The sequence below is a fragment of the Denticeps clupeoides genome, chromosome 2 (genome assembly GCF_900700375.1).
Source record: "Denticeps clupeoides chromosome 2, fDenClu1.1, whole genome shotgun sequence".
NCBI lineage: Eukaryota > Metazoa > Chordata > Actinopteri > Clupeiformes > Denticipitidae > Denticeps > Denticeps clupeoides.
Genome location: NC_041708.1, coordinates 27409308 through 27423474, shown reverse-complemented (window position 1 = coordinate 27423474; position 14167 = coordinate 27409308). Strand labels below are relative to the sequence as shown.

Below are 14167 nucleotides of genomic sequence, written 5' to 3'. Positions count from 1 at the left end.
TATGTATATATAAATATATATATAAAAAATCCGAATTCCGCGCGTAACCCTCACACTCATTTCCGACGGCGGGTCGTGACCTTTCACCCAGGTGCCGCTCCGCCGCGGCAATCAGTAAAACCGAACAGCGGAGGAATCGTTTCTGCTTTATTCCTGAATCGATCCGAACCGATTCTTTTGTCCGTCGCGTGTCAGGAGGAACCGGCACCGGACCCGCGTCAGAGTGTGGTGTCGAAACGAATAATTCGTACACGTTCGGTGGGACTGGTTTCAATTGGCCATAAGAAAATGCAACTATGCATCCCCGGTTTACGAAAAAAATATGATTCAGTGTTACAAAAAATATTCAGTGTGATTGGACTGTTTTGATGTTTTGAATTGCCGAGTTTTTGTATTAACGTATTTATTTGGCACATTAAATAATTTAATACTATATACATATATATATAAAAACGTGTAATTCGTTTAAACGTGTAATTATTTCTCTTGCTAATCACCTGACCCTCGTGTCTGCTTAGATCCTGTTCTGGCCATTTCTCTGCCTTTTGGGAAACGTCACGAACATGGACAGATCACTTGATAAACTTGACCAACAAACAGCTTCGATCGGGTGTGATCGGTTTATTTCCATCACGGTGATGCTGAAATATCATTCCTGTCAGATGAATCAGATTATGTTTAAGCGGTAACGAAGCAGGAACTCCGCTGTAATTAGAACAGGCCACTGATTATCATAAAAGGCCGGCGTTTATTTTCTTCGCACCTTCATTCCGGTACGTTGTAATTATGAATATAGCATTTGAGCGGTTAATCATTAGTATTAGTTGTAGTTTTTATGTTTAACCGGTCCTGCCTGCTGTTTTCATGTCAGCAGTTCGCCGCGGTTCCCCGTTTACACACAACAGCTAATAACCTCGAGCAGATCACGTTACGCGCTCTTTACTCCGAGCTCTGCTCTGACATTAGTCCACTGTCCTGTTTTTTTTTTTTTTTTTTTTTATTGTTGCACGAATTTCGCTGACGCGCTCGTCCCGGGACGAGAAATTCCACACAGCGCGCATTTCCCATGAAAAGTGCACCGCGCATGGGAAAATCCCACCACTTCGATGCCACAAATAAAGATATATTCACCCCGACCCCACCCCACTTGATCGGGAGGTGGCGCGCATGCGCAGTGCCGACCCGGGAGTCGGCTCCTCCCGGTCTCCACCCTCACCTGCGCCCAGTAGGCGCGAACCCGCGGCCGCAGACCCACTGCGCGCCTCCTCCTCTGTTCGGCGACACGGGACGCGTATGCGGGCCGCTTCTGCGCCGTGAAGCAACATGTCCAAAGCCGCGGAGCAGTTTGACGCCGCGGACTGCGTTTGCTCGGTCGGGATGAAGCTGACGTGGGACATCAACGATCCCAAATTGCCGCAGGTATCGACATCGTTCCGTTTTTATCAATCGGAGTCGATTAACATAACGTTTTAACATTTCAAAACAGACTCCAGACCAAAAAAAAAAAAAAGATTTCAATACTTGAATTTCTTCAATACTAATACGCCTTACTAATACGTTAGGGAAATTCTGTTTCACTAATTCCAAATGAGATATGCCACACAAATCGTTATTTTACATATTCTATATTCTAAAGAAGTTAATTCCAAAGATTGGTGTTCTATATTTTAAATTCTAAAAATTAATTCCAAATAATTTCCATATTGCAAAGTTCTTCCATTCCATTTTCTAAATTCTGAACAAGTTCCAAATAGGTTCCATGTTACAGTGTTCTGTTTTCCACATTCTAAAAAGGTTCCATATTTCAACGTTCTGTAGTTCATGTTCTAAATTCTAAAAAGGTTCCATATTTCAACGTTCTGTATTTCATGTTCTTAATTCTAAAAAGGGTCGATATTTCAACATTCTGTATTTCATGTTCTAAATAAGTTCCATATTTCAACATTCTGTATTACATGTTCTAAATTCTAAAAAGGTTCCATATTTTAACGTTCTGTATTTCATGTTATAAATTCTAAAAAGGTTCCATATTTCAACGTTCTGTATTTCATGTTATAAATTCTAAATTCACTTCACTTAAACCTAAATAGATTCCATATTTCAACGTTTTGTATGGGAAGGTTCTGTATTATATATTATAAAATTTTATATGATAAATAAATGGTATATTTCAAAGTTCTATTTTCTGAATTCTATTTTTCTAAATAAATAGCATAAGTTCTATATCCAATATTCTAATTTCTAAATAAGTTCTGTATCGCAAGGTTCTATATCCCATTTTCTAAAGTAAGTTCCAGTTTAGAAATGTCCGTTTTCCATATTCTAAGTGAGTTCTGTGTATTCCATATTCTAAACAGCTCTTTCTTTCTTTGTTTTGGCGTTGCCAGGACCTGAAGCAGTTCGACGCCTTCCAGGAGTGGACGGACGGCTACGTCCGCTACATCTACAGCGGCGAGGACAAGAATGCCCAGCGCCATCTCAGCGGCTGGGCGATGCGGAACACCAACAACCACAACTGCCAGATCCTGAAGAAGTCGTGCCTGGGGGTGGTGGTGTGCGCCAGGAACTGCACCCTGCAGGACGGAGGCAAGCTGCAGCTCCGGCCGGCCATATGTGACAAGGCACGACAGAAGCAGCAGAGTGAGTGACAGGAACAAGCTTTTACCATCCAGGATGTTCACAGACCTTTGGGTGGGGATCAGGAGGACCTGCTTTTATTCTCTTGGCTCCGAATGTTCCATTAGAACCAGCATTCCACTCTTTTCCCACCTCCACCGCCAGCTGACCTTGAGTTTTTAAGGTCATAGTTATTTACATTTACATTTACAGCATTTATTAGACACCCTTATCCAGAGCGACTTACAGGGTAGTTACAGGGACAGTCTCCCTGGAGCAACTATAGGGTTAAGTGTCTTGCTCAGGGACACAATGGTAGTAAGTGGGATTCGAACCCGGGTCTTCTAGTTCACAGGCGAGTGTGTTGCCCACTAGGCTACTACCACCCTAGTTATGGCCTGCGAAGCGTTCATGTCTATTATAATACAGTGAAATTCAAAGGCGTCATATGGAACAAAAACCAACATTTTTCTTTCAGTTGGAACAACCTCATGCTGATAAAAAACGACACAGGAGATCAACCACACTGCACCAGGAGCCACAAATCTTATGAAAATTTTAATCTTATTTTACAAGCAGCCATATAAAAATTACTTTTTTTTTGCTTGTTAACAACATTGCTTGTTAAATAAATGTTCTCCTGGTGCAAAGTAAACTTGATAATAATTTTAAATGTAAAGAACTTTTCGGAATCCACAAATGAATGTTAAAATGGGTAATGGCCCATGTTTAATGTCGAGAGTGACAGTTGTTCACAGAAAAATAAATCAGCCATGATCATGATGAATATGAACGCCACTACTGTACCAAATGCTATACAATGAAAGAAATGCAACTGGTATTCATAATAATACAGCATTTTTTATAGAATCATGGATGGTGATGAACTGTGTGTTTGGCTGCTTTCAGAGAAGCTCTGTCCGAGCTGTAACTCAGCGCTCGAGCTGATTCCTTGTAGGGGACACAGTGGTTATCCTGTCACCAACTTCTGGAGAGTGGATGGAAAATCCATTTTCTTCCAGGTGTGTATTTACCTGTCACTGTTTCTCCTTCTACACCCTTTAAAATCTCTAAAATCTCTAAAATAACACCTTCAAAGCATGCGAATACTGCATTATGTGTAATTATTACAGCAAAATGGAAGAAGAGTGACTGAGTCTCAACAGACTTAAAAAACATAATTTAAAATTATTACAGAATTATAAGGCCAACATTCTTATTCTTTTACTATATTATTATATTGCATCACCATATTAAACTCTACTGGTGTCACTTATTAAACTGTATTAAACTGATAATCCTCTATAATATTAGTCTGTGGTTATAGTTGAAGTTCTTTACTGCATAAAACCATATATATTGATAGATAGATAGATAGATAGATAGATAGATAGATAATTAAATAGCAGTCTTGTTTTTAATGTAACAAATTTGTAATAATAATATTCAAAAAATATATATATTTGTGAGCCCATACTGATGCTAATATTACTCCAGGCTAAAGGAGTCCACGACCATCCTCGACCTGAGAGCAAGTCAGAGACTGAAGCCAGGAGGAGTGCTGTTAAGCGGCGGATGTCCTCTCCTCACTTCTCTCAGAAGAGGAGGCTGGTGGAGCCCGAGGTAATTAATGCTGCTGTCTCCACAAAAATCTAAAATATCCTGTTAGAACCCAGGGTGATATGGGTGTTGCTGATGCATTGATAAACTTTATTCAGCTGTAAATTATCTTAACACTTGCTAAATATTCCAAATGGCCAATTTCTCTATCTGTATCTACATTAGAAAAGCTCTGGGCTCTTATGGGTTAAAGCATAAATTGTACAACATAACCATAAGTGAATGTAGTTTAAATGTATTAGGAATATATGCAATATATGAACAAATTGGTGTTTATTTATATTTGTTATTTATTGTAATTGAACATGAGCAGGGATCAGCGCAGTTTAATTTAGAAATTCATGAAATTTTTCACTTCTGCCTCTCATTTAGTTCATGTAAACGTATTGAAAAGTAAAGACATTGTCTTCTGATGGGGTTTAGTCCTAAAGAAGGTCGTTTGGTTTCAGATGGGCCGTTACCATGACATCCCCTTCCCTAACCTGCACCAGCTGTCCTGCATGGAGGGTCCAGATCGCTTCAACATCATCGAGCCCAACTTCCCCAATTTCCAGTCCCAGCCCTACACGACCTTCCAGAACACCGAGCCCTACAAGTTCATGTACGAGTCGATGGGCGAAGCGCCCACCACGCTGCAGAAGCCAGCCAACCCGCGGCTCTACATGACCCGCCCGCATTATGAGTTCCCCGTGTCAGGGTGCCTGGGCTCCAGCTCCTACACGACCCTCTACAAGGACCCAGCCAGTCCACCATCCGAGGCCGAGTCCAACAAAATGGGCGGCGGCCTGACGGGGGTATCCCACAGCCCCCCCACCATCAGCCACGAGCGCAATTATGACCCCAAGATGGCCGGCTGGAAGCCAATTCTGGGAAAAGCGCCGTACAGCGAGAGGGGCGACTACGGGCCACTGCCAGCCAACGGCAACCACCACTACTACAACAGCGAGTACCCGTGCAGGTACACAGGCCCCGCCCCGACCACGCCCACCGCCCTGCAGACTATCATCACAACCACCACCAAGGTCTCCTACCAACCCTGCCCGAAACCCTCAGTGGTCAAATATGGCGAGAACGTCTACGACGTCAAGGGACTACCCAACTGCAGCGCCCTGCTGGAGGAGACCTCGCCCACCTCCTACTCTGACCTGAAGATCCCAGAGGATTCCAGCGTCATCAAGTCCGTCCACCAGGATGCCCTGCCCGCCAAGATGGAGCGGGCGGAAAACTTTGACAGCTACCGATACGGCGGCTACGCTCCGAACAGCTACCCTGACAGGGTGGCCCACCCGTTCAGGTACGACGGCGAGTACTGACCTCCCCGCCGAGAACAAAAAGAGAAACTAAGACGTCTTCAGACAAGCCAAAGAACACTGTCAGCCAGACACGCCGGCCATTTTATGGCAGGTCTGTAAATATTTGTCGTTATTTATATTGCAGTATTTCGTGCTTGTAGAAATGTCTTTTAGTTCACGCGTTCACTACATTTCTCGAAGCAGAGGTGACGCTTCTCCATGAGCCAAACAAAACAAGAACGCTGCGGGAGAAAAGAAATGTTGACCATAAATATATTGTCTATTCCTATTTCAACATGATGTGTTTGTAAATAAAAAAAAAAAAAAAGAGAAAGATTGTATTTGGCCGCGATGCATTTTTATTTTTTGGCTGTTTTGGCCGAATATTAAAAAGCATGAAGTCTCCGCTGTGCAGGACGCAGGAGTGTTTTGAAATCATCTCGAGGGGGATGAGTGTGTGTCGGCAGCGCAGCAGGTTCGTCTCAGGCGATTAACAGGCCGCCGTGTCATCGCGGGCCTTTTAATCTCGTGGCTGAGAGGCGGAAACTGCCGCTTTCAAACCCACGGAGGAGAGAGAGATTGAGAGAGATCGAGAGAGAGACAGACAGACGGACAGAGCGACGGAGTGAGACATGCCAGTAATACCTGTCGCTGACAGTATCTCTCTTCACGGAGGCTTCGGCGGAGTAGAGGCGCCGCTGCGCTGCGTCCACTCCCTCAGACAAATACACACACACACACACACACACACACACACACCTTAGATGTTTCCTGTCAAGATAAACAAATGAATCAGTGTGAGGGGAGTGGGGAGGGGGGGGGTTAGCTATGTTCTTTGTCAAACAGGAAACGTCGTTCATGTCAGACCCAACCATGATCTCAGGATTCTGATAAGTCATCCACACAAAAAAAAAACGCACAATTAAAACCACGGACAGGCTCCATTGTACCTACGTCATGGAGGCAGTTTTACGTACATCCCGTATTTGATGAGTCCACGGTTAACATGTTCTATTTACTCAACGGCCTCTAATGTCTTTCGCCATTTGAATTGGTTCCTGGCCATATTTCAACCTAAACCAATAAAAATCAATACAAAATCAACCCTAGACACAATAATTTCTAGTTTTGCTATACATTAGTTCATTAGTGTGATAGAAATATACACAGACCCACAGAGCCATACTTCAAGACAGATTATTTCATTTAGCATTAGTACAGAGACAACAGGAACAGGGTTCCATCATGATGATCCACATTAACAAACTGAACCTGCCAGGTACCTGGGTTTACTGTATTTTAATTAATTTAATTTAAATTCTCATTGTTCATGCAACAGCCATCGTCGGAGGTGTTCTCTTCGCTAAACATTCTTCTGCATCCAGACTAAAGCTGATGCAGATAAAAGCTGTTACTCTTAATTAGTCGAGGTACGTACGGTAGCATGTCACTTTCACTCCAGACGGCGTAAACTTGACCCCTGACCCCTCGCTCATTCCTCAAACCTGTCCGTCGAAGCCCCCAGGCCCCCAGCCGCCCCTCCGGCTGCAGTATAGGTGGATTCTCCTTCGCCCCTATATTCTTCTTCAGCCCTCATCCTCCACCTCTGTACATCAAGAACCTTTGTTTACAAACAGTGGGCGCGAGATACGGCGCTTTAAGGCAGGTGCCCAACATCTTTTCAGGCATATAGCATTTCAAAGAGGCAGTCGGTTGTGAGATCGTCTCTGACTGACCGGGATGTACGTAACTGACATCCCTTACAACATTGTTATCTCGGGTCACTAAAAGGATAACGTCAATCACCCCCCCGAAAAAAGTTTAAAACAATCTTTGCTACCGTTCAAATGTTGACGCTCATTTGAAGTGTCACGTTTTTGACAGAAGACAATTAATTCAATACAATAATATTGAATTGATGAAAAGATTTGGTAAATGATTCAGGTAGCTGGAAATGGCTGTTAATGAATTAACGAATTAATGCATTAATGCCGAGAGCGATTCTGGAATTCTGTGTTCACTAATGCAAGTGTGATTTACATTTTGTATGATTTTTCTCTGCTCATCATTCACAAATCCCCACAATAGCCAAGGTCTCATTGTTTTCCCAGTTTATGCTGAAATGTATATATTCCAAAGTTCACATACTACTTCTGAAACAGTGGTGCTGCATGAGCCTCTGGGTATTTTGTCCACATTTGAGTAGCCATTCATCTCCTCTTCAGCAGCAGGGTGCACAGGTGTCCCCAGCACTTTTAACAGCTCATGAAAAAGCCTCCTTAGCCTGTCCACAACTTCACCATTAGCATCTGAGAGCCTCGGCTGCTTCCTCCTTCTCTGTAAGGAGGCCTCAGGTGCTGCTGGACGTCATTCTGCCTCTCTTTAACCCCCCTTTCTCATGGAAGAGCACCCAAAAAGGTTCTCCCATCAGAGGGCTCCTTTTAAGCCTCTGTGCTCTTCTTTCCATAGACAAGTCATATATAGATCAGAGGCATGTTAAAAAGCTTGACCCAGACCTCCTAGACCTTGTTTTTAGACAAGGAAAATGGATTCTGTTCAGGCTTTCTGCTGATAGTTGTTTTTTTGTTAATTCACTGAGAGTTTAAAATTAAATTATTTTCTCTAGTTTAAATGGAAACCATATACAAGCAGTCATTTATGTATAGTGACTGTGAATTTCTTATTTTTTTTATTATAAATAACCTGCTATCATTCCAGTTCCTATCCAGTGACAACAAAAAAAGGAGTACAGGAAGGATTATGTTCACAATTAATTACAACCAGTTAAAGTCCCATTTATTAATAACAACTGTGATGTTCTTTTGTTAATATTAAAAAATCCAATATTATTACCTATCCAGTGACAACACAAAAAATAGCTAATAGCAAAAAAGAGCAGGTTGCATTAAAACTAAATCTTGAGTAAGTATACAAGCGTAAAAATAATTTATGACCATAAATAATTGTAAAAAAGGGATATTTTGATTTACTATCCACCAGTAGTGGAGCTGTTGTTCCTCTGCAACATCCTTCAGGCGGCAACTGGTCATGTATCACTGTATTACGATGATATTTATGGAGAGAGCCATGTTCTTGCTAAATGCCCCACTGTTGTTTCAGAATATTAATGTATTATTTAGTACATTAATAACAGTACAGAAATAATTTTTATGTTTAATTGTGCCCTGAACTTCTGTGTTTCATATTTCAATGTTTTCATATTTGAATGCAAAAACGTGACGCGCGTTGAAACAGGTGCCCCTGACAGCTAAACCATCAAGGAACCCATTGAGAGACAAAAGGAAACAGAAGAAGGAAAGAAAACGAGAAAGCGAGTAATGCATTAGTCTTTTCCTCCGTGTGGCCGTGAGAGGATGTGACAGCTTTGACACACCGGCCTTTCACACAGACTCTACTGTACGTCGCACTTGATGGATTCTGTTGTTCCGTCCTCAGAGGTGAACCGAGGCAGGAATGCCAGGCATGCAGGCCGAAGTTGTCACATTATTGTATGGAACTGCGGTGCGGACAGGTTATGCTTTATTGTGCTGCTTGACGTCAGCCAGTGAAAAGTGCCGGAATGAAACTGAATGCTTGGTGACCCGAGTGGCCCAGGCTTCTTTTTGTTTTAGCATTTCCTGACTTCATATTTTGTTGTGTAAAGGTCATGACCTTTGTGCAACTTATGTGCAACATAGGAAACAGGACAGAATCAGACGTGGAGTGGCTGCCCCCGGGGCCCCAGACATCATGGCCCTCTGACCCCCATCTCATTTAGAGATCCGAATCAGAATCATGTTAACACACATAAGGAATTTGGGTCTGGCCATTGCTGTCCCTCAAGCAACACAGTACAATATAAATAACATATTTTTGAAAATACAATTTAAACCAGGACAAGGATCTTAACTACAGACATACACAATATACAGACTATAATCAGAAATCAGAAGTATGTTTATTGGTATTGGGATTGGTTTCTCTCAAGCAGCACAGTAAAACACAATACAATGTACAGTGGATTGCAGAGTACACAATAAACAAGACATAAAGTACACAAAATACATAAAATGCAATTAAACAAAAATATGTGAGCATGGAATTGGACAAACTGTGCAAAGATAACAGGATGTATACAATGTAAATAATTTATAAATCTGCTTGCATCACAGGCATTATGATTCACCCATGATTTGTATGAACTGTATATAGTGTCATTATGTTGTGTCAGCCATGTAATTTTAAAAAGTATATTATCATTAAATCAAGCTTGAATGTTGCAGTGCATGCATTTAAATAATAAAAAGAAAAATTCTACATTGGAGTCTATTTAAATTTTGTCATGAAAATCCAATTTATTTGTTGCCCACAGGAAACTGCTGGTCTGTGTATTTTGTTTATATATAAATGAAGAATTTTTTTTAGATATGTGCAGATAAATCGGCTGGAATGTGCATTTGTGACATCTGGGTCCTTTGTCCTTATCCAGATGCATTATAGGCACAATCAGTTTTGTCTGAGGTTAGTTCACAGAGTCACGGCAGAATTCAGCAGAGCTATTGCAGCTGTGAGAAAAGTGAGAATACGTCCCCCGGTCACAGTCAGTCATCGGCCCGGTGAGCTGTGCGGAGACGTGACGGTGGAAGGAAGAAAGTGACAGCGCTCCTGATAAAGTAGCGAAACAGCCGACAGGCTGGGGAAGTGAAACGCGACGTCGCTCTCTGTGATCTCGTCCTCTCACAGCTTCCCTGACCCTAGACGGACCTCGCCTTCGCCCCTCCCCGCACACGAGAAGGATTAGCACCTGCACGACCAGGCCCATAATATCGAATACCCGCCGAGGAGCCCCCAGTGTGCAGGAAGAGCCGGCCTGTCAGAGCTGTGTGTGGAGGTCATGCCGCTGAGATGTTTTCATTAGCAGCACAATGGGGCAGAGGGTTTAATCTCTGTTTCCCTGTAGCAAAGTAGCAGCAAATGATGGCTTAATGGATCTGCGAGGCCTCATGAGGAGGATTTGCCAGACCTCACGCAACACGGTCATGGCAGAATTCCTCTGGTGTGTCTATGAGTGGGTCATGGTTAAATACGTCTATTCTCTCTCGCTCTGCAGGGATTTGATGAATTGCACCAAGTATCTTCTCCTTCTCCCATACATATTTGTAGAGCACAGGAATAGTACTACATTACATCTGTCACATGAGTATGACATTCCATCTTAACACATTCAGTAATCTGTTATCATTTGAATATAGCAACTTCACAACATATGGTCATTCAAATGTGATCTATTGGACTTTCATAGCAGCTTTGCACATCATAAACTACTGGGAAGGTGTTTTCTATTCAAAGAGCCACAGTACAAAATCTACAGTCAATCTACAGTCATGATGTACACAGCAAGATCAGAAGGTATCATAAGAGCCTGGCCAGTGTACAGATACAACACCCTCATTTCTAAATGGCCGATCCGGACCCTAATCCCCCCCGAATGTTACACAAGTCATGTTTACTAAATTACAATGAGCTTCCAAGACCCAAAAGTGTCAATACAGACTTTACAGATTTTATCAGGGGGACAGCTGCCCACAGGAAAAGGCTAAAATGCGCAATAATTAGTATATTGCATCCCATTGATGTTTCTTTCTGATTTTAAAAGCTTTGGTAATTATCTTTACATATTTTTTCAAATTACAATAAAAGGAGATCTACTAAACTCCCATGCCAAAATATATATATATATATATAAAAAACTGCGCTCTCCTGTGCAAAGTGTTATCATATATTTTAGACTAATAACCTAATAAGAAACAACACCCCCATATCTTTTTGGTGTCTTTCTTACGGACGTGACCAAATGTCCTCCTCCATCCGTCTATCTGCTTTATTTGAAATGTGTGTGATCTCCCAGGCTGCACGATCAGTCAACAGAGGTCACGCGTTCGTGGGGTGAATCAGTGATTAGCAGGAAGAAAAAGTTGCATAAGTGCAGCCGCAGTCACATCAAGTCAGCGTTGGGGAGGTCTACCAACAAGTTATGGCAGAAAGCAGCATCTTACATGCCTCTGAGAAAGATAAACTTCACAAACTGTAACTGCATTCATTTCACCTGAACCAGAAATCGCTTCCTTTTCTATGAATGGAAATGATACCTGTGGAGACCATGTGTGAGTCTAGAGTAGAAAAGCGATGCTGTGTTTAAACCATCATCCAGATCCCTCACGAAAGAGGTGAGGCTTGAAAAAAGAGTTCAGACTTTCACCTCACCTCATTGATGTGTGGTACCTCAACACACAACTACAGAAAACAGTGCACAGGCCATTGCTAACACAGTAATAATTAAGATTTTGCAATATATTGTAATACTTTACAGGGACCCACAGTAATAACAGATAAATAATAATACATAGGGGCCCAGAATTCAGAGTGACAGTAGCTTTCAATGTCATTAGTAATCTGCTGAGGGACTAGTAGACGCCACTTCTACCTTTTCATTGTTTCCTGAAAAAAAAAAAAAACTGCACAAGCAGGTGAGCGGCTTGTATGTGCCCCACCTGTCAAAAAAAAATCGCATATGTCCTAGAGGCAAGGTGCTCATCCTCCTTTGTAAACACTTTGGTATTTTTTTTCCCAAATTACATGTGATCAAAATAGGTTAATACACAACGTGCACTAATGAATATAATAAAAGATATTTCTAAAATTGATATTCTGAACTGAAATGCATGGATAAATTCTGTAACAGTGTGCATAGGTTCTAGATTTTCCTCTAGATTCTGTAGATTGGCAGCTCCACATGTCTATCATGTCAATCATTAGGAACTTGGTTGGAAAACATTGAGCGAGCGTCCCTTTTGTGAAATAAGACCTCTTCTGGGTGGTTTGCTGATGCGCCCTGAGTCACCAGTTCATTGTTTATAGTACAGTGTAGAGTGTTTATGACATAAAAATCCCACCAGATCTGCCAGTCAGTGCTATTCCAAGGCAACACAGCAGAAACAACAGTAAGCAAATCCTGCCACCAAATCAAAATAGCATTAAAGGCAGTATGAAAGATGTGCTAAGAAAAATCCCTCAATGTATTGAGGTGTAATAAGGGAGAACAATGATATCACAGTACTGTAGATTCCAATAGAGCAGATCTAATCATGATGTCTTGTTTAACAAGATTATTCTCTTTATTAAACCACTTACATTTGCACTCTCTGGTGAAAACTGTGTTCAGCATTTCTCTTCGTTTCTCTTTAGCAGACGTCCTTATTCAGAGCGACTTGCAATCAGTAGTTACAGGGACAGTCCCCCTTGAGACACTCAGGGTTAATTGTCTTGCTCAGGGACACAATGGTAGTAAGTGGGATTTGAAGCTGGGTCTTCTGGTTCATGGGAGGTGTGTTAAACACTAGGCTGGTGGGTCGTAGAGTATTTAAAATGTAGTATCATGATAAACTGCTATGTGAAATACTGTATTACACAATACAGTATTGTACTGTATTGTGTGCATTATATAGAAATAGGTCAGTACCGCAACACACATTGTACTTGATGAATTTCAGTTCTAGGTATACATTTTTTTCCATGCCAACTGTGCATTCTCAAAAGAGTGAGAGAACATGTTCATGCTGGAGCATCCTGCGTCTAACCAGCCATAAGCCCCTTCTTAGTGTTAAATCACTGTAACCAGATTAGGACCCACTTTCAGAGGAATAAGTGATGATTCTTGTGCGACCCTCTTGGGAGATGAACCCGTGTTAACAGGTACAGGACATTCTCAGTGTAAACCGAGACGGCCAGCAGGTGTGTTGTGTGTTATGTGTGTGTCACGCCTGTGCACAGATACTTTTTTTTTGCTAATTCCCAGGTAAAAAAAAAATTTCGGTGTGAACGTCGTTCTTGCCCCCTTTTCAGACATCCTTACTGCAGCTTCCTGGTTCACAGAGAGAGCAGATCACATTAGCCATGTTATGTCTGCGCACTAATATGAGCTGCTAACGGATCCATGGAGGCCGATGACCCGGCGAGTTCTCCTCCCAGCATGTTTCATGTTTGATGTGTGTCATATTCTCCCCCATTTCCTTTAGATTTTGGAGGTATTGTTCCCCCCCGTTTTTTAAATCTTTTTTTGTAATGCATGAGAGAACTGAACTACGGGGACAATGGGGAGTTGAAAGGACGGGTCTGGCTGCTCGTTGTGGGACAGCGGTTTTTGTGGGCCTTCAATTGTTCTGAAGACATCACAAACTGTCAGAGCAGATTCACAGCCACGCAACACTGGGAGCAGGCATCCATGCAAAGTGCCTTCAAAGCCACATGGTGATGCCAGGAGACACGTAGATTTCACAACTGTACACACGTTTCAAACATCTGTCTAAAAAACGAGGGCGTTGAGCAAATAAAAAAAAAAAAGCAACCTGTTCATCTGAACTAAATTTGGCTTGTGTCTTGTGACTGACAGTTTATGTCAAATTAGTACAAACACCATCCACTGGTTGTGGGTGCCGCACAGCAAGACAAGTACACACATGAGACTGAGAGGCAAAGTGATAAAATACATCCACTTCATCTTGAATTTGATCCCCCCCCCCGAACGTGTTGATAGGCTGTGTGTGTGTGTTCTGCAAAGCTAAAGGGTGCTATAATAGCGT

The 14167-nt window shown here is 42.1% G+C and overlaps 1 protein-coding gene across 1 annotated transcript; it reads left to right on the top strand.

Moving 5' to 3' along the window:
* The first annotated feature begins 1243 nt into the window (after window positions 1-1243).
* gcm2 (glial cells missing transcription factor 2) lies at window positions 1244-5832 on the top strand. Its single transcript, XM_028969877.1, has 5 exons — window positions 1244-1419; window positions 2388-2640; window positions 3526-3638; window positions 4114-4239; window positions 4686-5832. Exons 1-5 carry the CDS (start codon window positions 1324-1326, stop codon window positions 5547-5549), a joined length of 1452 nt encoding a protein of 483 aa, XP_028825710.1. The 5' UTR covers window positions 1244-1323; the 3' UTR covers window positions 5550-5832.
* The last annotated feature ends 8335 nt before the right edge of the window (window positions 5833-14167 follow it).